Consider the following 27,074-nt stretch of genomic DNA (forward strand, 5'->3'; position numbering starts at 1 on the left):
ATTTTGATTTCAGGGAAAAGAATAGGTGAGGCTTATTTAAGTACTAGAGCTGCTAACATAACTATAATATTGCCTTCTGGGCACTCAGTATATCTTAAATTGATTTGAAGAAGAAAGGAACTTTAAAGTTGAAAGACCATCTTTCAACCATTAAAATTTATAATTAAATTTCATTATAGCTGGAGTTTTAAATTTTATATGTTAATTTTTACCATGGTTATAACAGTAATGAAAAATGCAATTTTTTTTTATGATCACCAGATATAAAATCCTCAGTTTTCAAAGAAAATGTATGTTAAAGACTATGGAGTGTTTTGATAGAGATGCCTTTATTTTTTAAAATTTTATTTATTTAATTATTTTATTTTATTTTTGGCTGATTTGTGTCTTCGTTGCTGCACGCGGGCTTTCTCTAGTTGTGGCGAGCGGGGGCTACTCTTCGTTGCGATACGCAGGCTTCTCATTGTGGTGTCTTCTCTTGTTGTGGAGCACAGGCTGTAGGCGTGCGGGCTTCAGTAGTTGTGGCACATGGGCTCACTAGTTGTGGCTCGTGGACTCTAGAGCACAGGCTCAGTAGTTGTGGTGCACGGGCTTAGTTGCTCGGTGGCATGTGGGATCTTCCCGGACCAGGGCTCGAACCGGTGTCCCCTGCATTGGCAGGCGGATTCTTAACCACTGCACCACCACAGATGCCTTTAGAGATGAACTGCTGGACCCAGGGATAGGAAACTCAGCCCACATATTTTTAATTTCCCTTAAGATAATGAACAAAATATTCTCATGGTAGCATTTAAAATATTCTGACATGTCCAATCTACCTATGATTGGTTTTTATGTTTCTGTTAGGGAGTGGCATATTTGCTGTGTGCTGACTACTGAAAAAGGATAAATTATCCCTTGTACTATTTTGGCAGTTTAACAAGGTTTTAAAAGAAATCTATATTTTTAAAAAACAAATTCCTATATCTACTTTTCTGGTAGCCGTATTTGATGTGCTAGATGAAGTATGAGATATAGTTTATATACATTTTGCATAAATGGATCTTCCATTAGCAATAGGGGTTATTAAAATATAAAATTCTCGGGCTTCGCTGGTGGCGCAGTGGTTGAGAGTCCGCCTGCTGATGCAGGGGACACGGGTTCGTGCCCTGGTCCGGAAAGATCCCACATGCCGTGGAGCAGCTGGGCCCGTGAGCCATGGCTGCTGAGCCTGCGCGTCCGGAGCCTGTGCTCCGCAGCTGGAGAGGCCACAACAGTGAGAGGCCCGTGTACCGCAAAAAAAAAAAAAAAAAAAAAAAAGAAATATATATATATATATATAATTCTCTTTCCTTTGATTGCTATGTATCTTTGCATAAATTCTGGTTTTCCTTTTTTTATCGTCTTCAATTGCTTGTCTCTTTGGAAGAAGTGAGAGTAATAGACTGTATATAAGATATCTATAGATACAAAATTATATATAAGACACATGTATTTAAACATATATATATATATATATATGAGATGCTACAAATATAAGATTTTTATTTGTCAAAGGAGTGGGACAAAAAACATAGGTATGACCATTGGCGTATTACCCTGTATTATTTAAGAAATTAAAAGAGAGCTATTCATGTACATAATTATTTACGTACTCATGGCTTATGAGTAGACAGTGGAAATGGAAATGGGGGGTGAATGGAATGGAAATAGAATAGGAAAAAAAAAGCTCATTGTCAAGTTTTGCTTGGTGACCTATAAACTTAATCTTATGATACTAAGCATAGTATAAGCAAGATAATATACAGTTGTGATATGAAAGTCTAGGTTGAAAATTGTGACGTTTAAATTAAAAATTTACCTGTTTTCCTTATACCTAAATATTTGCTATTAAGGAAAATATGGATTATTTTAAAAATCCTAACTTTCTTAAAGTTCCTTAATTACTAAGAGACAATGCTACTTCCTTCTAAATTCTACCCATACATATTTTGGAAGCCCAATCAAATCTTATAAAATAATTTAGTTTTGTGCTGATGCTTTTCAGCAATGTGACATATACCAAACTGGTATTCAGAAGTCTTCCTAAAATACTAACTTGAGGAGGGTTCATGTCATGTAATCCTATTACCCTCCCTAAGTGTAATTCATCTAACATTTCTAGGAATTAAGCCCAACCTTCCACTGAATTTCACACTAATACCCCATTCTTATTGGGAGAATACTATTACAGTCTCTAACATTTGATTGATATGTACCAAACATGTTTAAAAGCACAACTACATGCTATATTTCATTTAATCCTGAAAGCCCTATAAGGGCGGTACTGTTATTATCATTCCCATTTTATAAATGAGGAAACTGGGCACAGAATTTAAGTAAATTTAACTTACTCATGGTCACAGTTAGTATATAAATGCTAAAGATGAAATTTGAACCTGGGCAATCTAACTCCATTAATAAAATGTTACATATACAAATATATCATTTTAATTTTTACTTAGTCTGATTATTTGTTTCAATTCCTCTTGTATAAGTGGTAATGCTGTTGTATTTGAAAGCTGTTCTTCTTATGCAGAGCAGTAAACTATCTCACTTAAGTATGTCAGTTAAAATCCTTATCATCCTGATTCACTAAAATGAGTGGATGACAGAAACCAAAAGTAATGGCAGTCAAAATATTTAATATTAAGGTATTTAAATACATGAGTATAAAACATGCATGTATAATTTTACTTTTGATTCTTACATTCAGGATATTTATATATTGGCTCCTATTATAAATTGTTAATAGAAGTACGTTTTACTTAGTGTATAAGAATTTCAAGCCCTGAGAAAAGTCTCTGATTTTATTTTATTTTTAAATATTTATTTATTTATTTATGTTTGGCTGCACTACACAGCATGTGGAATCTTAGTTCCTTGACCAGGGATCCAACCTGTACCCCCTGCGGTGGAAGCCAAGTCCTAACCACTGGACTGCCAGGGAATTCCCTGAAAAGTCTCTGATTTTAAAAAATAAATATTCCTCAAAAAGACAATGTATTTTGTGTAGTACTCAATAATTACAAAATTCTTTTACACATATCATATAGTCCTCATACCAGCTTGTTGTTATTATCTCCATTTTATGAATGAGAAAGCAATAGCTGAGAAGCAGGAATTGATTTCTTTGAGTCATATAGTGAGATGAGGCAGAGCCAGGATTCAAACCTGTGTTTGTCTTATAATAAATTAATATGTGTAATGTCCGCTTGAATCACAAAAGCACAAATAATGAAATCAAAAGATAATATTATAACCTGATTTCAAAAAATAGAAGTGGTCCTAAACACAATAGATTTGTTATTTATTCACCATGGGAGAAAAAGTTTGAATGTGGTGCCCAAAATCCTTTGGCTACTTTCCATTCCTATTGCTAAGGGTGGAGAATAACTTTTACTAATTAATTATTTTATTAGTTAATTATTTTATTTGCACAACTTTTTGGTGGGGAGAAGAGAAGTTAGAAGTCTATTTTTCGGTTTCAAAGGAGAAAGAAAAAGCCATATTTCATCCTTTGAAAGGAGCAATGAGGCGTAAACAGGGTCATAGACCAATGGTTTTTTTGTTCCTCTTTTTTTTTTTTCTTTATAGACTTAAGCCTGACTTTACTATATTGTGTAGCTGGTAGATAAAATCTTGATTTTGTCCAAGAAAGCAGTTAACTTCCTGAAACTAAGACATAACACTTGTATTCAGAAAACAAGTCTAATGGAATTAAAGACTACCAGAACTTGTTTTTATTTTGCATTTGAGTTCAGATCTGAGCCATTTAGACTTATTTTATTTTAGTAAATAAAAATCTAAGTAAGAGACTTAGGACTCATTCAATACCCATGACTACGTTGTAAGCATAGTTTTTACATTCTGAAACTTTGTTTTACAACATGTGAGTTCTGTTTTACCAATATTAATAAAGAGAGATATCTCCTATCTTAACTAGGATGCAAAGAGACTTTCAGGAGAGGACAACAAGCGTCCTCAACAGTGCAAGGAGCAGATAGGGTGAAAGGAAGGGGAGGGATTGCAACCACTTAAAACGTTTTATGTCTACCATTCCTCCAATGTAAGGATATTAAAAAGTAAATATGAGTTATGTCTCCGCTTCAATTAGTTGTAAGACCTATAAAAATAGAAGTCTAGTTGTTTTATTTATATCATAATTAATCCATGTTTTGGTGAGCAAAGAGCTGTAATTTTTTATTTTTAGCAGCAAACAGGAGAATTAAGAGAATTACAATATTGTGTGCAAGTTTTAAGAATCATTTCTTTCTTTTGCAGTGATTTTCAAACCTGGCTGAGCGTTGAGTTTTGTGTAATACAGTTCTAAGGTTCTGTTCTGGAGGTTCTGATTCACTGAGCCTTCTCTAGAATCCCCAAATCTGTATTTTTAAAAAATTTCTACATGATTACAGTTGACAGTCAGGTCCATCAGATCTAGACCACTTTCAAACTACAAAGCAGGCTGCTTTGTTGGAAGAAAGAAATAGCCACTATTTAAAAAGAGAGAGAGAGAAAGAGAAGGAGGAAATTCTAATATTTTAGAAAATATTACTTTCTTCTGAATCCATTTACCTTCTTTTTGGCTTTTGAATTTACCCTACTTTATTGATTCTAAAGTGTACATTTTTTTCATGGCGTCTCTGAAATTGAGGTGCCTTTAGTAATCAATCAATGGCGTCTAAGATGAATAAGTTCTAGAGATATGCTGTATAACATTATGCCTATAGTTAACAATACTTACTGTACACTTAAAAGTTTGTTAAGAGGGTAGATTTCAAGTTAAATGTTCTTATCACAATAAAAAAATATCAATGGCATGTTAACACTGGTGTCAGTTGAGGTATGGTTATGTGAAAACCTTCTGTTGATGCCTGCCAAGATCATTAAGTGCCAGCCTCCGACCATTTTAGATTCAGTGAAATACAGCATTTTTCCTGTATGTATTTGAGTTTAAAATTTTGAGTCAGTACTAAAACTAGATTTTAATTTCTGATGTACCACTCTTAGCAGGTCAGCTCTTCTATCAGAAAGTCTTGACTCCTGGCTAGCCATACCCTACAGAAATCTCTGCCTAGCCATCTATGGCAGGAAATTAGTAGATCCTTCCCTGCCCAGCAAAAGGGCAGTCTCTAAATATCTGGCTGAGAAGGCTGTGCGATCTTTCTCTAACTACATAGTAACGGGCAGTGCTAGAACTTACAGTATCAGAAACTATGTATCACACTTTTATGTCTCCCAGCTCTACCCCTAGATTTTCCATATGCAGCTGAAGTGAGTCAGCAAGCAGGACCTAGCTCTGCTCCCATGAATCCACATGGACCTTTTCAGTTCTAGAGGGGTAATTGCATCAGATGATAAACTTTCTATCAAATTTCAGAAGAAAATAGGTACTAACTCAAGACAGTCCTCTAAAAGTTCAATAAGATACTGGCTTGCTCATATCTGATATTACCTCTAATTACGGATTGAACCAAATTTAGAAATAGAATTGTTGAATAATTAATATAATAAAAATTAATCTTGCTTAACTAAAAACAGAATAATCACTGGGCGAAGTTGTGACATAGTATGGATGGTCTTACAGTTCAGTTCCGTGAATTGGCCAAATCTCTGAGTTTTAGTCCATCTCAGAGGGTTGAGATGATAATATCAAACTATTCTTCACTTAGAAATTAGTGAAAATGAAAAGCCTCACTATAAAAGACTTTTACTACCTCTTTAAACTTAAACTGAATTTAGTCTGCTCACTAAAGAAGACTTGTATATTTAATTATCTTTTCATGTATGTTTCCAGCATTCAAAGAAAAACCTCAGTATCCACCAAGCCAGGCTCAAGCAGCTCTCCAAGACAGTCCCCCTGGAGAGTATTCCTATGGGAAATCAATAAGGAACCTATTTAAAAATATTCCTTTTGTCCTTCTATTGATCACTTATGGTAAGTGGTTTTATTTTTGTTGATGTCTGTGTAAACCTTTGAGCATTACAGATTATTTTCTTATAATCTAGTGGTTTGAGCTAGATTATTATTATTATATAATATTATATATTATTAATATACAACAATATATTAATTATAATAATATATCATTAATATATATTATATTATTTTCTTATAATCTAGTGGTTTGAGCTTTAATTAATGAGATAATGAGATAGGTTTATTAACTCTATAATAATAGCATAGTCATAAACTTAAATTTTTAACCAAAAGCAAAAACTTCAGAATGGATTTCCTTACATGTTTTTAGAACAAAAAAAATTGGTGGATATTAGAGAAGCACTCGGTTTTTTTTGTTTTTTTTTTGCGGTACGCGGGCCTCTCACTGTTGTGGCCTCTCCTGCTGCAAAGCACAGGCTCCGGACGCGCAGGCTCATCGGCCATGGCTCACAGGACCAGCCGCTCCGCGGCATATGGGATCTTCCCGGACCGGGGCACGAGCCCGTGTCCCCTGCATCGGCAGGTGGACTCCCAACCACTGCGCCACCAGGGAAGCCCGAAGCACTCGTTTTTTTAAAAATTTTATTTAATTAAAAAAGGTTTTTTTATACAGCAGTTCTTATTAGTCATCCATTTTATACATATTACTGTATATATGTCAATCCCAATCTCTCAATTCATCACACCACCACCCTCCCCCGCCACTTCCCCCCTTGGTGTACATACGTTTGTTCTCTACATCTGTGTCTCTATTTCTCCCCTGAAACCAGTTCATCTGTACCATTTTTCTAGGTTCCACATATATGCGTTAATATACGATATTTGTTTTCCTCTTTCTGACTTACTTCACTCTGTATGACAGTGTCTAGATCCATCCACGTCTCTACAAATGACCCAATTGCATTCCTTTTAATGGCTGAGTAATATTCCATTGTATATGTGTACTACATCTTCTTTATCCATTCGTCTGTCTATGGGCATTTAGGTTGCTTCCATGACCTGGCTATTGTAAATAGTGCTGCAGTGAACATTGGGGTGCATGTGTCTTTTTGAATTCTGCTTTTCTCTGGGTATATGGCCGGTACTGGAATTGCTGGATCATATGGTAATTCTGTTTTTAGTCTTTTAAGGAACCTCTGTACTGTTCTCCATAGTGGCTGTATCAATTTACATTCCCACCAGCAATGCAAGAGGGTTCCCTTTTCTCCACACCCTCTCCAGCATTTGTTTGTAGATTTTCTGATGATGCCCATTCTAACCAGTGTGAGGTAATAGCTTATTGTAGTTTTGATATGCATTTCTCTAATAATTAGTGAAGTTGAGCAGCTTTTCATGTACTTCTTGGCCATCTGTATGTCTTCTTTGGAGAAATGTCTATTTCAGTCTTCTGCCCATTTTTTGATTGGGTTTTTTTTTTTTTTTAATATTGAGCTGCATGAGCTGTTTATATATTTTGGAAATTAATCCTTTCTCCATTGATTCATTTGCAAATATTTCCTCCCATTCTGAGAGTTGTCTTTTTGTCTTTTTTATAGTTTCGTTTTTGCTGTGCAAAAGCTTTTAAGTTTCATTAGGTTCCATTTGTTTATTTTTATTTCCATTACTCTAGGAGGTGGATCAAAAAAGCTCTTGCTGTGATTTATGTCAAAGAGTTTTCTTCCTGTGTTTTCCTCTAAGAGTTTTATAGTGTCCAGCCTTACATTTAGATCTCTAATCCATATTGAATTTATTTTTGTGTATGGTGTTAGGGAGTGTTCTATTTCATTCTTTTACATGTAGCTGTCCAGTTCTCCCAGCACCACTTATTGAAGAGACTGTCTTTTCTCCATTTTATATCCTTGCCTCCTTTGTCATGGATTAGTTGACCATAGGTGCGTGGGTTTACCTCTGGGCTTTCTATCCTGTTCCATTGATCTGTGTTTCTGTTTTTGTGCCAGTACCATATTGTCTTGATTACTGTAGCTTTGTAGTATAGTCTGAAGTTGGGGAGTCTGATTCCTCCATCTCTGTTTTTTCCCTCAAGACTGCTTTGGCTATTTGGGGTCGTTTGTGTCTCTATACACATTTTAAAATTTCTGTTCTAGTTCTGTAAAAAATATCACTGGTAATTTGATAAGGACTGCATTGAATCTGTAGATTACTTTGGATAGTATAGTCATTTTCACAATATTGATTCTTCCAATCCAAGAACGTGGTATATCTCTCCATCTGTTTGTGTCATCTTTGACTTCTTTCATCAGTGTCTTATAGTTTTCTGAATATAGCTCTTTTACCTTCTTAGGTACGTTTATTTCTAGGTATTTTATACTTTTTGTTGCAGTGGTGAATGTGATTGTTCTCTTAATTTCTTTTTCTGATCTTTCGTTGTTAGTGTGTAGGACTGCAAGAGATTTCTGTGCATCAATTTTGTATCCTGAAACTTTATCAAATTCATTGATTAGCTCTAGTAGTTTTCTGGTGGCATCTTTAGGATTCTCTATGTATAGTATCATGTCATCTGCAAACAGTGACAGTTTTACTTCTTCTTTTCCAATTTGTATTCCTTTTATTTCTTTTTCTTCTCTGATTGCCGTGGCTAGGACTTCCAAAACTATGTTGAATAATCGTGGCGAGAGTGGACATCCTTGTCTTCTTCCTGATCTTAGAGGAAATGCTTTCAGTTTTACACTATTGAAAATGATGTTTGCTGTGGGTTTGTCCTATATGGCGTTTATTATGTTGAGGTAGGTTCCCTCTATGCCCACTTTCTGGAGAGTTTTTATCATAAATGGGTGTTGAATTTTGTCAAAAGCTTTTTCTGCATCTATTGAGATGATCATATGGTTTTTATTCTTCAATTTGTTAATATAGTGTATCACATTGATTGCTTTGCATATAGTGAAGAATCCTTGCATCCCTGGGATAAATCCCACTTGATCATGGTGTATGAGCCTTTTAATGTGTTGTTGGATCCTGTTTGCTAGTATTTTGTTGAGGATTTTTGCATGTATATTCATCAGTGATATTGGTCTGTAATTTTCTTTTTTTGTAGTATCATTGTCTGATTTTGGTATCAGGGTGATGGTGGCCTCATAGAATGAGTTTGGGAGTGTTCCTTTCTCTGCAATTTTTTGGAAGAGTTTGAGAAGGATAAGTGTTAGCTCTTCTCTATATGTTTGATAGAATTCACCTGTGAAGCCATCTGGTCCTGGACTTTTCTTTGTTGGAAGATTTTTAATCACAGTTTCAATTTTTTGTTTTGTTGTTTTGTTTTGTTTTGTTTTTGCGGTACGTGGGCTTCTCACCGTCGTGGCCTCTCCTGTTGCGGGGCACAGGCTCCGGACACGCCGGCTCAGCGGCCATGGCTCACGGGCCTAGCCACTCCGTGACATGTGGGATCTTCCCGGACCAGGGCATGAACCCGTGTCCCCTGCATCGGCAGGTGGACTCTCAACCACTGCACCACTAGGGAAGCCCCACAGTTTCAATTTTATTACCTGTGATTGGTCTGTTCATATTTTATATTTCTTCCTGGTTCAGTCTTGGAAGGTTATACCTTTCTAAGAATTTGTCCATTTCTTCCAGGTTGTCCATTTTATTGGCATAGAGTTGCTTGTAGTAGTCTCTTAGGCTGCTTTGTATTTCTGCAGTGTCCGTTGTAACTTCTCCTTTTTCATGTCTAATTTTATTGATTGAGTCCTCTCTCTCTTTTTCTTGATGAGTCTGGCTAAAAGTTTATCAATTTTGTTTATCTTCTCAATGAACCATATTTTAATTTTATTGATCTTTGCTATTGTTTTCTTTGTTTCTATTTCATTTATTTCTGCTCTGATCTTTATGATTTCTTTCCTTCTACTAACTTTGGGTTTTGTTTGTTCTTCTTTCTCTAGTTCCTTTAGGTGTAAGGTTAAATTGTTTATTTGAGATTTTTCTTGCTTCTTGAGGTAGGCTTATATTGCTATAAACTTCCCTCTTAGAACTGCTCTTGCTGCATCCCATAGGTTTTGAGTCATTGTGTTTTTATTGTCATTTGTTTGTAGGTATTTTTTTATTTCCTCTTTGATTTCTTCAGTGATCTCTTGGTTATTAAGTAGTGTATTAGTTAGCCTCCATGTGTTTGTATTTTTTATGTTTTTTCCCCTGTAATTGGTTTCTAATCTCATAGCATTGTGGTTGGAAAAGATGCTTGATATGATTTCTATTTTCTTAAATTTACTGAGGCTTGATTTGTGACCCAAGATGTGATCTATCCTGGAGAATGTTCTGTGTGCACTTGAGAAGGAAGTGTAATTTGCAGTTTTTGGATGGAATGTCCTATAAATATCAATTAAATCTATCTGGTCTATTGTGTAATTTAAAGCTTGTGTTTCCTTATTAATTTTCTGTCTGGATGATGTGTCCATTGGTGTAAGTGATTAAAGCCCCACACTTTTATTCTGTTACTCTCGATTTCCTCTTTTATAGCTGTTAGCATTTGCCTTATGTATTGAGGTGCTCCTCTTTGGGTGCATATATATTTATAATTGTAATGTCTTCTTGGATTGGTCCCTTGATCATCATGTAGTGTCCTTCCTTGTCTTTTTTTTTTTTTTTTTTTTTTAGCGGTACGTGGGCCTGTCACTGTGGTGGCCTCTCCCATTGCGGAGCCAGGCTCCGGACGCACAGGCTCAGCGGCCATGGCTCATGGGCCCAGCCGCTGTGCGGCATGTGGGATCTTCCCGGACCGGGGCACGAACCTGTGTCCCCTGCATCGGCAGGCAGACTCTCAACCACTGCGCCACCAGGGAAGCCCCTTCCTTGTCTCTTGTAACATTCTTTATTTTAAAGTCTATTTTATCTGATATGAGTATTGCTACTCCAGCTTTCTTTTGATTTCCATTTGCTTGGAATATCTTTTTCCATTCCCTCACTTTCGGTCTGTATGTGTCCCTCAGTCTGAAGTGGGTCTCTTGTAGATAGCATATATATGGGTCTTATTTTTGTATCCATTCAGTGAGCCTGTGCCTTTTGGTTGGAGCACTTAATCCATTCACGTTTAAGGTAATTATCGATATGTTTGTCCCTATTACCATTTTCTTAATTGTTTTGTGTTTGTTTTTGTAGGTCCTTTTTGTCTTCTATGTTTTCCACTTAAAGAAGTTCCTTTAGCATTTGTTGTAGAGCTGGTTTGGTGGTGCTGAATTCTCTGAGCCTTTCCTTGTCTGTAAAGCTTTTGATTCCTCCGTCGAATCTGAATGAGATCCTTGCCGGGTAGAGTAATCTTGGTTGTAGGTTCTTTCCTTTCATCACTTTAAATATATCGTGCCACTCCGTTCTGGCTTGTAGAGTTTCTACTGAGAAATCAATTGTTAACCTTATGGGGGTTCTCTTGTATATTATTTGTCATTTTTCCCTTGTTGCTTTTAATAATTTTTCTTTGTCTTTAATTTTTGTCAGTTTGATTACTACGTGTCTCAGCGTGTTTTTCTTTGGGTTTATCCTGCCTGGGACTCTCTGTGCTTCCTGAACTTGGGTGGCTATTTCCTTTCCCATGTTAGGGAAGTTTTCAACTATAATCTCTTCAGATATTTTCTCAGGTCCTTTCTTTCTCTCTTCTCCTTCTGGGACCCCTATAATGAGAATGTTGGTGCGTTTAATGTTGTCTCACAGGTCTCTTAGGCTGTCTTCATTTGTTTTCATTTTTTTTTCTTTATTCTGTTCCACGGCAGTGAATTCCACCATTCTGTCTTCCAGTTCACTTATCTGTTCTTCTGCCTCAATTATTCTGCTATTGATTCCTTCTAGTGTATTTTTCATTTCAATTATTGTATTGTCATCTCTGTTTGTTCTTTAATTCTTCTAGGTGTTTGTTCTTTAACTCTTCTAGGTCCTTGTTAAACATTTCTTGCATCTTCTTGATCTCCATTCTTTTTCCGAGGTCCTGGATCATCTTCACTACCATTATTCTGAATTCTTTTTCTGGAAGGTTGCCTACCTTCAGTTCATTTAATTGTTTTTCTGGGGTTTTATCTTGTTCCTTCATCTGGTACAAAGTACTCTGCCTTTTCATTTTGTCTATCTTTCTGTGAATGTGGTTTTTGTTCCAGAGGCTGCAGGATTGTAGTTCTTGTTTCTGCTGTCTGCCAGCACTGTCTTCTTTTGTGAGTTCTCCCAGGGTGCTTTAGGTCCTTTATAAATTATAGTTGTGACCACCATAAGCATATGGAAAGTGTCATCAATAATTCCTTTCTTTGACCCCGTGCAAACTGTCATCTATTTTGACTACTCTATCAACGTCTCATCCTTCTAAGTCTTTCAGCATAGCAGACAGATATTCCTCCTAACACTGTAGCTTTGACTGCAGGCACCAACACATTGTGTTCCCTTCAGAGTTTTCTGACACAGTATTCTTTTGTCCTTATATTAACACTGTTTATTAACCAATACCCCCTATTTCTGTCTTACTTGCCTTCAGAAGTCACTCACTGCTATTCTTTTCTTTATATTTTTGGGGGGCAGTGCACACAAGAGTACATAATTGTTTTATAAGTTGTAACAAGTTATGCTGTGACCTAAACTCTTACGCTTTTACTGGGATTACTTCCCCCCACCCCTTTTCTTAGTGGAAATTATTAAACACAAAAGTAGAACATTTAATTTAATGAATTCCTAAGTACCCATCATCACCCAGCTTCAACAATTACCAACAGTTCACCAATCTTGCTTTTATTTCCTCTGCATTTTTCCTGGAATATTTTACCTTTTTAATTTTTTTTTTTTTTTTTTTTTTGGCTTTGGCCACGCTGCAGCTTGTGGTATCTTAGTTCCCTAACCAGGGATCGAACCTGGGCCCTTGGCAGTGAAAGCGCAGAGTCCTAACCACTGGACAGCCAGGGAATTCCCTGGAATATTTTAAAGCAAATACCAGATGTTATATCATCTCATAATTAAATACTTCAGTTCCTTTTCTTAATTTTGGTTACCTCCACTGCTTAGCTTAAACCTAAAATTCATAACTAGGAAGTAGAGAAAATATAGCGGCTCACTGTTATCTAGTAGAGCAAATTCATTTCTTTAGCCTATCATTTAAGGTGGCTTCTTTCCTTCTTTTATACCTCATTGTTTCCCAATACAAAATTCTCTTTTAGCCAAATTTATAACCAACCCTGTGTCACATACACAGACACACAAACATGCCTTCACATGCACATACACTGTTAATTCTCATCTCTGTAATACATTTTGTGCCATTATTTCTTTTACCTGAAATGTGTCCTTTTTTTCCTTAAGCAGTCCTATAAGAGCTAGCTTAACGTTTACCTCACTTATTGTTCATTGTATTATTCATTCATTTATTCATTTATCCTACCAATAAGTATCAAGTATCTACTAAATATATAACAGTGCCCTAGATGCTGTGTGGATTAGAAAGAAGCATGATACATGATTTCCACCCTGAAATAATTATAATTCAATTGAGGAGATTATGTAAACCTCTGAAAAGTAAACAATAGTGTAAAAGTTATTTATCAGAAAGATAACGACATAAGAGAAGTTGTATGGCAAGTGCATGCTAAAGGCCTTCAGAATACATAATTGGGACAAGATACAAGAAAGGAAGGGGTGTGGGTGGCAGGGAGGGCATGACAGCAAAGATGGTAGTTGAGGCTGGCCTTGAAGGACAGGTTAGATTTGGATAGACAAGGGGGAAGAGGGTAATGGCATGAGCAAGGGCCTTAGGTGGCACCGTCTCTGACTATTCTGATTTCTGTGGAGCTTTTATGTGTTTTATAGCACATTATTTAGCACCTGGTTATGCATAACTAATTAGGTAAAAATTTGTTTAGTTGTTTGAAATTTGTAAAGGACTTCCATATATATTATTTCAGCTAAATTTTTGAGATAGAAAGATTATTATACTTGTTTTAAAAATAAAGACTCTGAGTTCTCATTTCTTTTTCTTTTTTAAAAACATATATTTAAATATTTATTTATTTGGCTGTGCCAGGTCTTTTTTTTTTTTGGCTGCATTGGGTCTTCATTGCTCAGTGCAGGCTTCTCATTGCGGTGGCTTCTCTTGTTGCGGAGCATGGGCTCTAGGCGTGCAGGCTTCAGTAGTTGCAGCATGCAGGCTCAGCTGTTGTGGCGCACAAGCTTAGTTGCTCCATTGCATGTGGGATCTTCCCAGACCAGGGACTGAACCCATGTTCCCTGCATTGGCAGGCGGACTCTTAACCACTGTGACGCCAAGGAAGTCCCTGTGCCAGGTTTTAGTTGTGGCACGTGGGATCTTTGTTGCCGCTTACGGGATTTTCATTGCAGCATGAGGGATCTTTAGTTGTGGCATGCGGGAATCTTTTAGTTGCGGCATGTGGGCTCTTAGTTGTGGCATGCGGGATCTGGTTCCCTGACCAAGGATCGAACCAGGGCCCCCTACATTGGGAGCATGGAGTCTTAACCACCGGACCACCAGGGAAGTCCCCTGAGTTCTCATTTCTTAATTCTAAATTTTATTTGTATAGGATTTAAAAGGTACAAAGGACATACAATGAAAAGTCAGTCTTCTCCCATCTCTATCCCCAGGTCATCCACTCCCTGGAAGGAATCACTGTTACCACCTGCAACTTATTTGTTATCATCTGCAATTTATTTGTGAGGCTAGTATAACCTTGATATCAAAATCAGACAGGGACAGTGTAAGAGAAAAATTGTAGGCCAGTTTTACCTATGAACCTAGATGTAAAAATCCAAAATAAAATATTAGAAAACCTAACCCAGCTATTTATAAAAATGATAGTGCATCCTGACGAAGTTTGGTTTATCTCAAGAGTGAGAAATGATTTAGTACTAGAAATGTATGCATATAATTGACCACAGTAAGAGATCAAAGAGGAAAATTTACCCAATGGCTGAGGAAAAAGCATTTGATAGAATACAATACCCATTGGTTAAAGACTCTTAGCCAATTGTGAGAAAAATGAACTTTCTGAACCTGATAAAGTTTATCTACAAAAACCCTATAGCAAACATCATTCCAAAGGCAGAACCTTAGGAACATTACCCTTAAAAATCAATAAGAAGGGCTTCCCTGGTGGCGCAGTGGTTGAGAGTCCGCCTGCTGATGCAGGGGACACGGGTTCATGCCCCGGTCCGGGAAGATCCCACATGCCGTGGAGCGGCTGGGCCCGTGAGCCATGGCCGCTGAGCTTGCGCGTCCGGAGCCTGTGCTCCGTAACGGGAGAGGTCACAACAGTGAGAGGCCCGCGTACCGCAAAAAAAAAAAAAAAAAAAAAAACCAGTAAGAAGTATCCCTTAAAACAAGAATGCCTATTGTCACCACTTCTATTCAACATCCAACTGAAAGTCCTGGCTGGCGCACTAATACAGGAAAAATGAAAAGTATATGAATTGGAAAGAAAAAAGATGCTATTATTCGCAGATAATATGATTATGTATACCAGAGGTCAGCAAACTGTCTTAGGAGCCAAATCTGGCCATTGCCGGTTTTTATAAAGTTGTGTTCGCTTACATATTGTCTATGGCTGCTTTTGAACTACAAGAGCAGCAGAGTAGCCACATCAGAGACCATATAGCCTGCAAAGCTAAAATATTTACTGTCTGGTCTTCTACAGAAAATGTTTTTGCTAACCCCATGGTCTACAAAATAATTCAAGAGAACCTACAGACTGTATTAGAACTAATAAGGATGGGTTCAGAAAGATTATGAGATACCTAACAATGTGAAAATATCAATTGCATTCTTATAAAAAGATACATTTTATAATAGCAACCAAAAGTATAAGATGTGTAGGAATAAATCTACCAAAAAGAACTTAATGTAAATCAGCTATACTTAAATGTTAAAAAATAACTTTATAAAACATTGAAAGACATAAGTGAAGACCTCAGTTAAGTGGAGGGATATACCATGTTTTTGGAAGACTCAAGATTGTAATAATGTCAGTTAACCTTACAGGACCACTGTATTAACAAATGTCAATTATGGATTTGGACTGATGGAAAGGCCAGACACAGACACAGTCTTCAGAAACTGAACAGAGTTTACTTGTTGAAGGAATTAGAAAGAGGGAGTTGGGAAACCCTGTGGAGAGTTCAATAATATTCCCCAGGACAGTTGGAGAAGTTTCTTGACTTATTCGTCACCGAAGGGGTGCATAGTTAGGGATCATAATGTCTGAATTAGTGAGAGTCATATCACACCTTTTGGAATTGTACCTGTCCCCCTCCATGCCTAGTATTATATACAAAAGATTGGAGCAGACTTGTACATGGGATAGTCTGGATAGGCACTACACTCCTAGGACAGGTTTTCAGGATATTTTAGTGTCCAAAACTCAGGAACCAAATAAACCAAGAAACTTTTTTTTTTTTTTTTTTTTTTTTTGAGTTAGGGCTATTTGGAGAAAGCATGATCCCTCACTGTTCCCATCTGTAGCTACTTGCTATCTGAAACTCAGACAAATACCATACTCTAGATTCAGCTAACAGTATTCTTTGCTATTATAATTCTTTCTCCAGATTCTGGCTATCCTCACTGAGGTCTGGAATAGATTTGAGATCACCGTAGGGTACAGTGCAGTAGAGTACACTCAAGCCTCAGCACAGGCCTCCTTTATTTTCCTTGGCCTCCTCAGGCTAACCTCGCTGGGTCCCTGTGCATTCCTGAGCTCAGTGGGAAGAGAGTAACAAAGGCTAGTTACCCAGGGGTTTTTGATAACATCTTTAGACCTAGGCCTCATCTTGCAATCTCCAACTTAAACAGGGTTTGTAATAAAACTTGGCTAATTCTGAAATTACTGTGAGATAAGTAAGGGCCAAGAACAACAATGGTAATTTTGATAAAGAACAAGGTAAGGAACTAATTCTCAGATATCAAGATTTATAGAGCAGTGGTAATCAAGATGTCATGTATTAGTAAGGGATAGGCAATTAGATCACTGGAACAGAATAGAGAGCCCAGGGACCTAGCCCTGTGTATCACTTGGCATAGGCTAGGTTGTATTATAGCAATGAAACCCCACCAAAAAAAATCTTAGTGGCCAAACACATCAAAAGTTTATTTCTTGCCAATGCTACCTGTTCACTGTGAGTAGGCAGCAAATTACTCAGGGATCCAGGCACATGTCTCCATGATTACTCAGGTAGGAAATGAGAAGTATCACTTTTACTCACCTTTAAAGTCATATGGCCATGCCACTAAGTGCCTGTATAGAGAAAAACTAGAATATTTGCAGACAGCTGTGATGACTAGAACATTATGCATATATGAAAACTTGATATTTGTAGAAGAGAATCTACATAGTAAATTGTCCTGGGACAATCAATTAGCCATAGAGGAAAAATAAGATGAAATTAGAAAATGAATTGTGGATTAAAGATCAAAGGGTAAAAATCAGAGCTTTAATTTTTTTTTTTTTTGGCCACGCAGCACAGCATGCAGGATCTTAGTTCCCTGACCAGGGCAGGGATTGAACCTGTGCCTCCTGCAGTGGAAGCGTGGAGTCTTAACCACTGGACCTCCAGGGAAGTCCCCAGAACTTTAATGTTTTAGAAGCAAGAAAGGGAAGGGAAGGGAACCATCTTTAGTATTCTTAAAAGAATTTCCTAATGCAAAAAACATAAACCCTAAATAAAAAGATTGATAAATATATACATTAAACTAATGATATTTTCTAAAAGGACATGACATAGGCTATGAGAAAATGTCTGCAATGCATATAACCAACAAAGGCTTTGTACTCACAATATAAAAGTGACCCCTATTAATCACTAAGAAAAGAGCAAACAGTCTGAGGAAATCAGAAGGCATTTATATGTTTGTGTGTGTGTATATTGCTCATGTATGATGCTCAACCTTACTAGTAATTGAGGAAATCCGAATCAAAACCAAAGTAAGATATAATATCCCACACATTCAAATTGGCAAAAAAAAAATTTTTTTTAATCTGATGCAAACAAATTTGGCAAGGATATAGAGTAAAGGAACTCTGTTGGTAGTACAGTAAGTCCCCTACATATGAACCTTCAAGTTGTGAACTTTCAAAGATACAAACGTGCATTCCATCAATGTCAGGTGTGAGTGAAGTTGCAGCTTATCCCCCGTCTCCTATTGCTGACGATCCTTCAGCTCTACCATCTCCCACCTCCTCTCCCTCCTCCAGTCAGTAACTCTTCTTCCCTGTCACTTGATGCCAGCCCCTGTATGTCAGCTGTTGTACTGTACTACTGTACTTTTCAAGGTACTGTACTGTAAGATTAAAAATGTTTTCTTTATTTTTTGTTTGTTTTTTATGTATTATTTGTGTGAAAAGTATTATAAACCCATTACAGTATATAGCTGATTGTGTTACTTGGGTACCTAGGCTAACTTTGTTGGACTCACGAACAAATTGGACTTACAAACCCACTCTCGGAACGGAACTCGTTCATATGTAGGGGACTTACTATATAAACTGGCACACCCATTTGGAAGAGTAGTTTGGCTGTATCTAGAAAGTAGAAGTTTTACTCCTAGGTACATACTTAGAGAAACCCTTATACGTAAGAACAAAAACATAGTATTTATTGCAACATTGTTTTAAATAGCAAAAAACTGGAAAAAGCCTTAACATGTCTATTGACTTAGGACAAGAGATAATTAAATGGAAGTATATTCACACAATGTACTATTATACACCAGAGAAAACTGATGAGCTAGAACTAAAAGTATCAACATGGTTAAATCTCAAAACCAGGATATTGAGTGATATGAGCAAATTGCAGATGGATACTAATACCATGTTATTTATATAAAATTTAAATACATGCAGAATAATTCTAACTGTTGTGTATTGATACACATATGTTATAATATCTATGATGATAAACACCAAGATGAGGATGGGGATTACCTCTGAGGAAGAATAGGATTAAGGAAGGTCTAAAAAAATGAATCTACAGCAAAGATGGCAAAATGTTAATGTTTAGCAAGAGGGTGATGAGTAAGGGTATTTGTTAAATTAATCTCTGTACTATTTTGTATGCTTGAAATATTTAATAATAGAAAAACAATAAACTTAAATTTCATCTAGGTTAAAAGACTTAGACCTAAAGTTATACAACATATGTGAAGAAACTCCATGATTCAAACCTAGTCATATGATTCCTGATAACCAGCTGTTTTTATTTTTCCTTTTTAAGTATTCTTTAATTAACATTGTCTTACTAATTGCCTTATAAGTCTTCGATGCAGGGGTGAGATCTCTGAATCTCTGAAAGAGGGATTCTGTCTTAATGCTTTAACATTCATTAGCTTGTGTAGGCACTCAGGAAGCAATCCGTTGCTAGATTGCTGTATACAATGTTATGCATGGGACTGTGATTTCTGGTCCATATTGTCTGAATCTAAATAATAGTAAATGATGTAATGACAGAATTTTAAAATCACAATCTCTAGTAAGTTTAGGTGTTACGTTGATCAGTCCACATCCTGAAAGGGGATAGCAAGAGGTCTTAATTTTTTCTGTCAACTGTCTAAGAAGACATTATATTTTCACAGCTGTCACAGAGTGTTCCATATTACTTTATGAACTAGTACATGGTACATTGATAGTTTTCTCTTTATTTATTGTAGGTATCATGACTGGAGCATTTTATTCAGTCTCAACATTATTAAATCAAATTATACTGACATACTATAAGGTAAGCTTCTGCCTATATTGTGTTGCATGCCTGGCCAAGAATTTTTCTTTAGCAATATAATTCCTGTTAGCATGATCATAAGGCTAAAGATTTATGACCTTGTTGCTGTAAAAGATTTATATTTGTTTTCACTGAGAATACATTTAATCCAGTTTATAAAACAACATGGAAAGCAGAAGTCATTATTGCTTTGACAATACCTCAGTCTTTTTAAAAATTTTTTTTAAAGAGATAGTGTGACTGGTTATATGAAAAAAGACAAAGAACAAACTTTAAAAGAAACCAACACAAATATAAAGATGTAAACATCAAGCTCTGATCTCTCTTTGCTTTTGAAAGGAGAATGCAGTTGTAGTATGTAAAAGCTATCAGCTTAACTTCCTTTTCAGACATCTGTGAATTACTTAAGAATTCTAACAAAAATTACTGTACTTTCTAACCATGGAAGATCAAGAAAAATTCCCTTTTTGATTTCTCCCATATATCAGGGTTTTTTTTTCTGTTTTAATGTAGAATGTCCTTTAACATGTGCTTTACCTTCCTCTACCCCATTCACCTTAACACATGTACTGAATTCTTCATGTTATATTGTATGCTTAATTTTATCTGCTATTTCCATTGACTTTGAGAAGGTATTGGAATGTGAAGGATCTGTTTGAATTAGAAGTATCTGATCAACTTCTTTTGAAAAACATTTTAAGGGAGAAGAAGTGAATGCTGGAAGGATTGGGCTAACGCTAGTGTTAGCTGGAATGGTGGGCTCTATTCTTTGTGGTTTATGGCTGGATTATACCAAAACATACAAGTAAGTGAAAGTAGGCAAATGTATGGTGTATAACCTAAGGTATTTTGGTTTTGAAGGAACCTTTACTTTTTATTTTAAGAAATTTACAAACTGTTATTATTACTAAAAGACTTGGATTCTAGACACTCTTAGGTTCCCTTAACTTCTGAATACAGTAGTCTCTGTATTATCTTATCGGTCTTGTTTATTTCAACTTTGAGAACTTGGATACCTTATGAACTCTCCTCCCCTCTAATAATACTCACATATACCTCTTCAGAATGGATCATTTCTATTCTAAAAAGGGCCCTTTCTGAGAAACAGTTGACTTCTGACGGAGACTTTATATTGCTCTTTTCTCATGTTATGAACTTAAAAACAAACAAATAAAAAGTTGTTCTTTCCTATCAAAAGGCTTTTTGGTAAAAATTGTTTGGCTAAAATGCCCCCGAACTGTAGTTCCACTTAACTATTATACTGTAATACATAATATGAAGATGCTATATTAATTGTACATCTATATGGAACCAGAAAAATGCTAATACAAAAGAAAAAGTAATACCAACTAGGAGACTGAGAAAGGGGTTTCAGAGGCAGCATCTTTTGCACTGGGCCTTAAAAGAATAGCTATATTTCAAAAAAAAGAAGAAGAAGAATAGCTACATTTCTTAACAGACAGAAACTTCCCATCTATTTGGGAGAAATGAATGAATGGAACTATGAATGAATGAAGTAATGGAACTATGTCCTCTGCGCCTTTCAAGGCCTAAGATATATTTGATACCATTATCTAAACCCTTTCAACGTACTGCTGATCTTGAAATTCTCCAAGATAGTTCTCGTGTAATTTAAGACAGCACTTACTGTGGCTTCATTATTACGTAATGGTAGCTTAGAGTAAAACCCACTAAATTTGTAGATGAAGGGAGCATATGTAAAGGATTTATATTTATTAATAGTCTTTGGTCCATTTTATAATTAAGAAACTGGATTGGCATAGAAATGTTCTTTGTTGCCCTGGCTTTCTTCTCAGGATAACTGCCATTCATTCACCAAGTTCCTGGTTTTTTTTTGTTTTGGTTTGGTTATTTTTGCGGTACGCGGGCCCCTCACTGTTGTGGCCTCTCCCGCTGCGGAGCACAGGCCCCGGACTTGCAGACCCAGCGGCCACGGCCCACGGGCCCAGCCGCTCCGCAGCACGCGGGATCCTCCCGGACCGGGGCACAAACCCGCGTCCCCTGCATCGGCAGGCGGACTCTCAACCACTGCGCCACCAGGGAAGCCCAATGGGAAGTAATATTTGATCCCTGTCCTTAGGATCAGGTGTTCCTGATAAGGTGTTCACATATGTAAAGTTAAATAATAATATAACAGACTAAAATAGATGTCAAGTGCCAATTATGTAGATAGAAAATGATTAGGGAGTTTGGAAGAAAGGAGAATCTTGTAAGCTGCAGTGGTTAGGAAAAGCATTTTGGAAGAGGCGGAATTTGATCTGTATCTTGAAATACGGATAGGGAACTATCCCATTTGGTGGCACAAAAATGATTTTATCCTTATGAGTTTTCCTTCTTGTCTGAGCATTGGATATGATGTGAGTTTTGTTGTCTGTTGCTGTTGAAACTTAAATTTAATCTTTCAAGTCCATGCCTTGGTGGAAACATTTTCCATAGATAAGAAGGGGTTAATCTTGAAATCTGAAGAATTTATTACTGTATGGACAGAGCATAGCTAGACATGATTTTTATATGCCTAAGAAAATCGGACAAAATACTAACAATTTTGTTGTTTTTGTTTTAGACATACTACTTTGACAGTTTACATTTTGTCTTTTGTTGGAATGGTTATATTTACTTTCACACTAAACCTTGGACACATTATCATCGTGTTTGTCACTGGAGGGTTGCTTGGGTAAGCATCACATGTATTTAGGAGGAATGATAGCATGCTGTTATAATTCTGAAGTACCACTACGGTGGTTTTTAACTTTTTTAAGTTCATCCAAAAGTTCTTTAATATTTTATTTTATTTTTTTTTATTTTTATTTGTTTAACGTCTTTATTGGAGTATAATTGCTCAAAAGTTCTTTAATATTTTAAACTTTAAAAATCTGTCTTGTGCACGTCAATGTGTAGTTCTTTACAACTATAAAAAATTAGCTTAAAATTTTTTTTTTGCTATACTGTAGGTGAAAAATGGATAAGCCTTACTTAATCCAAGTAACTTTACTTGGCTAGAAGACAACTGACTTAGAAAACTAGGGGTAAATTTTTCTCAGGAAAAAAAATGAGAAACTGTTTTGCTTCCTAGTTCATGGTTTTGCTTCTCAGTTCTCATGTCCTTGGGTTAATTGGTGAATCATAATAGTGCCTTCCTTTCACATACCAACCTCAAAACATTCACTTACTTGATAATTAGAATAGGTCTGAGAAGTTAAGCAATTGCATCAATATGTGATATTGTCCTTTTAATGATTCTTTCTGTGATTTTGGATTTATTTTCTTAGTTTCTTCATGACTGGTTACCTCCCCTTGGGTTTTGAATTTGCTGTTGAAATCACTTACCCTGAGTCTGAAGGTACTTCATCTGGTCTTCTTAATGCTGCTGCACAGGTAAACCTCTGATTTCTCTTAAATCTGAGACCATTAGTTTACCAAATAGTCTAGTGGATAATGAGTTTGACCATAGTTTTTGTTTTAAAAATTCCACCTTTCAATGCATGTTTCTAGAAGCCAAATCATATGAATAAAATAGTTAAGAAAAGTTCTGGGGAAAACATTATATTTGTTTTAAAGAAGCAAACAATAAAAATATTTCTCTTACTTTACTTTAGATATTTGGAATTTTATTCACATTGGCGCAAGGAAAGCTCACATCAGACTACAGTCCTACGGGAGGGAACATCTTCCTCTGTGTTTGGATGTTTGTAGGCATCATTTTAACAGGTAAATTAGGGAATTTGCCTAAGTACTCGTGTCATGTTGTCTTTATATTTAATTTTCATTTATATTGCTTCTCAAGGCTTGACAGAACTCAAGAAAAAAATGAGATAAAAAGCAGGATATTATTGTTTCCCTTCAAGGATATGAATCTATGAATTCATTTTTTGGGTTTCAAATTCAATGCAATTACTATGCATAGAAAACAAAACCATTGTAACAAGTGTCAGTAAAGGCCTGGAATGGACAGACCTGGCCTCAAGTTGTGATTCTGCTGCTCACTAGCTGTGTGACTTTGAAAAGTTACTCAACCTCTCACATCCTCCCTTTCTCATTTATATAATAGGGTATTAAAAGCCTGCTTTATGATGGTTATACAATTTTTTGAATATAATTTTAAAAACACTGAATTGTATACATTAAAGGGGTAAATGTTATGATATGTGAATTGTATCTCAAAAAAATGTATATAGATGTAATATAAATGTGGTAAAAATAGCAAAAAGAAAGGGGGAAATGCAACTATACTATTGCAAGATTTCTACGTCTTTCTTGAAGTAATTCTATATAAAGTCTAAGAAGATTGTGATAAATTAAAGATGCACAGTGTACTCCCTAGAGCAACGAATAAAAAATAAACAATAACTAAAAAAGGCTGCCTTAGGGGGTTGCTGTGAAGATTAACTGAGATGGTTGATGAAAAGCTCCTAGTATAGTGTCTGGCACCTAGGACATGCCTGATCATGTATCACATAGGCTGCCTTTTTTTTTTTTTTTTTTGCTGTATGAGGGCCTCTCACTGCTGTGGCCTCTCCCATTGCGGAGTACAGGCTCCGCGCAGGCTCAGCGGCCATGCCTCACGGGCATAGCCGCTCCGCGGCATGTGGGATCCTCCCAGACGGGGGCACGAACCCGTGTCCCCTGCGTCGGCAGGCGGACTCTCAACCACAGCGCCACCAGGGAAGCCCTGCTTTTTTTTCCTTAAGATTTTTTTTTTTTTTGGCTGCGTCGGGTCTTAGTTGTGCGGCATGTGGGATCCTCCGCTGTGGCATGCAGGCTCTTTGTTGCAGCACACTGGCTTCTCTCTAGTTGTGGCCCGTGGCTTGTGTGCTCAGTAGTTGCGGCACATGGACCTAGTTGCCCTGTGGCATGTGGGATCTTAGTTCCCTGACCAGGGATCAAACTCATGTCCCCTGCATTGGAAGGCAGATTCTCAACCACTGGACTTCCAGGGAAGTCCCCTTAAGATTTTTTTGATGTGGAGCATTTTTAAAGTCTTTATTGAATTTTTGCTTCTGTTTTATGTTTTGTTTTTTTGGCTGCGAGGCATGTGGGATCTTAGCTCCCCAACCAGGGATCGAACCCACACCCCTTGCATTGGAAGGTGAAGTCTTAACCACTGGACCGCCAGGGAAGTCCCAGGCTGTTATTATAATGTGGTAACCATGGGACGAAGTCAAATGGTGGTGGTGGAAATAGCATGTGGAATTATCTGCCAGTTCTTATTAGGTTTAGTCAGAATAGACATGGGCGGGAAAGAGAATAGCGCCCGATCTCCAGAAAAAGAGCATGTAAAAGAACTTTTATCCATAGTTTGTCCAGGCACACGGGTGTAAGGATGAATTTCGAAGCGAGATTTATAGGGAATTCCCTGGCAGTCCAGTGGTTAGGACTCTGAGCTTTCACTGCCGGGGCCCGGGTTCAATCTCTGGTTAGGGAGCACAGATCCCACAAGCTGTGGGGCGTGGCCAAAAAAAAAAAAAGCAAGATTTATATCCAGTAGTGCTTCCAGGCCCATGTTGGTCTCAATTGTTATTTCACTTTGTTAATTTCTTTCAGAGTCCCCTTGTCAACATGAGAGACAGAAGCCATGGAGACTTGAAAAGGGATTATTTTTTTGATCCGCTATAACTTGATTCAAGGATAGAATCTAGCAGAAAGATATGAATCAAGGCTTCTTTTTATATTCGTTGAATACCTGATCATTCTTTTTGAAACCCCCAATATGATAAGTGCTTACCAGTGATAAGCACTTATTTTGGAAATACACAACCACCTAAGGTCACTATCATTCATTCATTACACTCAAAGGAACTAAATGTACCATTTCCTCAAAGAAAAACATCCTACCACGGAAGTGTTTTCTTCTTATTCTCTTCAGTTAGTAAAACAAAGCGTACAAAACTGAATGTTCTGTAGCTGAATGTATGTAATTTAATATATTAACTGTCTTAACTACTGATCTGTCATAAATAATTCCATATTTGTTCTTAATTTCCAGGGAAGTAACACCTAGCTATCAAATAGAGTGTTTCTGTTGCACCAAAAAAGGGAACAGTTTTGTGTTCTCTTTTCACATTATCTTATAGTAAGATTCATAAATGTTCATTCAAACAGATGAAGTACAGAAAATTAAGAAGTGAAAAAAAGATCTTTAAAATTAGTTTTACATTGATACTTTTGCCACCTAAAAATGCTAATTAATGTCTCTCATATGTTGAATGTTTTACTGGAGAGAGATGATGGATTTATATCCAGTAGTTATTTGTTTAGACAGAGGAAAGAAGGCTGGGAAATTCCTGAGGTGTGGTGAAGGTGGTACCTTTTCTTTTTACATTTTTTTGAGAATTGTTGGCAGGTCTTGTTTTGACAGGGGAATTACCATTTAAATGCAGTGCATTCTGCTTTTCCAGTATTGACAGCTCTCTGTAAAGTCTATTATATAGGCTCCTTAGCCCATTTATGTCCATTAAAAAAAGTGTTTCTAAACACTTCACAGTGTTTCTAAATTCTATGATTAATATTAATGGTAAAGAAATCCACAGTTTCCCCCTAAGTAGCCTCTTTGATTTGGTGGATTATACAACAGTGTCGAGCGGATCAGCCGATATCGATCATTGCTGCAATTTAAAGCATGCCGTTTTAATATCAAGCTGCTTGTGAATATGAGCTTGTTATACAACATCACTTTAAAATCATTTAAATGCATTCAGAAAGGCCATTTTACATATGTCAGTTCAGCGTAAATATCTGAATTTCTAAAATATTGGTATCAGTAATGGAACAGAATTCTAAGGGGCAGTGTGGATTTCTAAAGAAGCATTAGTCTAATTTTTAAGACTGATTTTACTTTCACCTTTCAGACTTTGCTTTATGACTGATTAGATTAGTTAAGTACCCACAAACTTTTATCTTTTCTTGTTTTACACTCTCTTTGTGCAGTCTGTGGCCTTAACTACCACATTAATCTGTACCTCCAGACCCTGATCGCTTTTACATTTCAGACCAATATGTCTAATCATCTATTTATCTCTGAACCTGGATGTCCCATGGGATTTTATACTCAACCTATGCAGAACTGAACTCACCACCTTCCCAATCACACCAATTCGTCTTGTATTTTCAGTTTCAATAGCTAGGACCTCCATCCATTCAATTGCCCAAGCAAGTCACCCACTTCCCCCTCCCTAATCCCCATTTTTCATATCCTATCAAACCACTGAGTCTTTTTTTAAAAAATATTATTTACTTATTTATTTTTTGGCTGCATTGGGTCTTATTTGAGGCACGCGGGGCTTTTGCTGAGGCATGCGGGCTCTTCGTTGCGGCGCTGGGCTTCTCTCTAGTTGTGGCGTCCGGGTTTTCTCTTCTCTAGTTGTGGCGCACAGGCTCCAGAGCATGTGGGTTCTGTAGTTTGCGGCACGCGGGCTCTCTCATTGAGGCGCACGAG

At 36.7% G+C, this 27,074-nt stretch overlaps 1 protein-coding gene across 1 annotated transcript in view; it reads left to right on the plus strand.

Annotated features, from left to right (window-relative positions):
• FLVCR1 (FLVCR choline and heme transporter 1) overlaps positions 1-27,074 on the plus strand; it is a gene marked incomplete at its 5' end in the record, with an annotated part of 37,311 nt that overhangs the window by 7,107 nt on the left and 3,130 nt on the right. The window contains 6 exons of the mRNA XM_082832653.1: positions 5,819-5,959; positions 19,554-19,621; positions 20,323-20,426; positions 22,206-22,316; positions 22,912-23,017; positions 23,239-23,350. Coding sequence (XP_082688779.1) covers positions 5,819-5,959; positions 19,554-19,621; positions 20,323-20,426; positions 22,206-22,316; positions 22,912-23,017; positions 23,239-23,350 — 642 coding nt within the window. The remainder of the gene's footprint in view (positions 1-5,818; positions 5,960-19,553; positions 19,622-20,322; positions 20,427-22,205; positions 22,317-22,911; positions 23,018-23,238; positions 23,351-27,074) is intronic.

Source organism: Leucopleurus acutus, assembly GCF_964270905.1.
Source record: "Leucopleurus acutus genome assembly, chromosome: 2".
In the NCBI taxonomy this organism is placed as follows: Eukaryota; Metazoa; Chordata; class Mammalia; order Artiodactyla; family Delphinidae; genus Leucopleurus; species Leucopleurus acutus.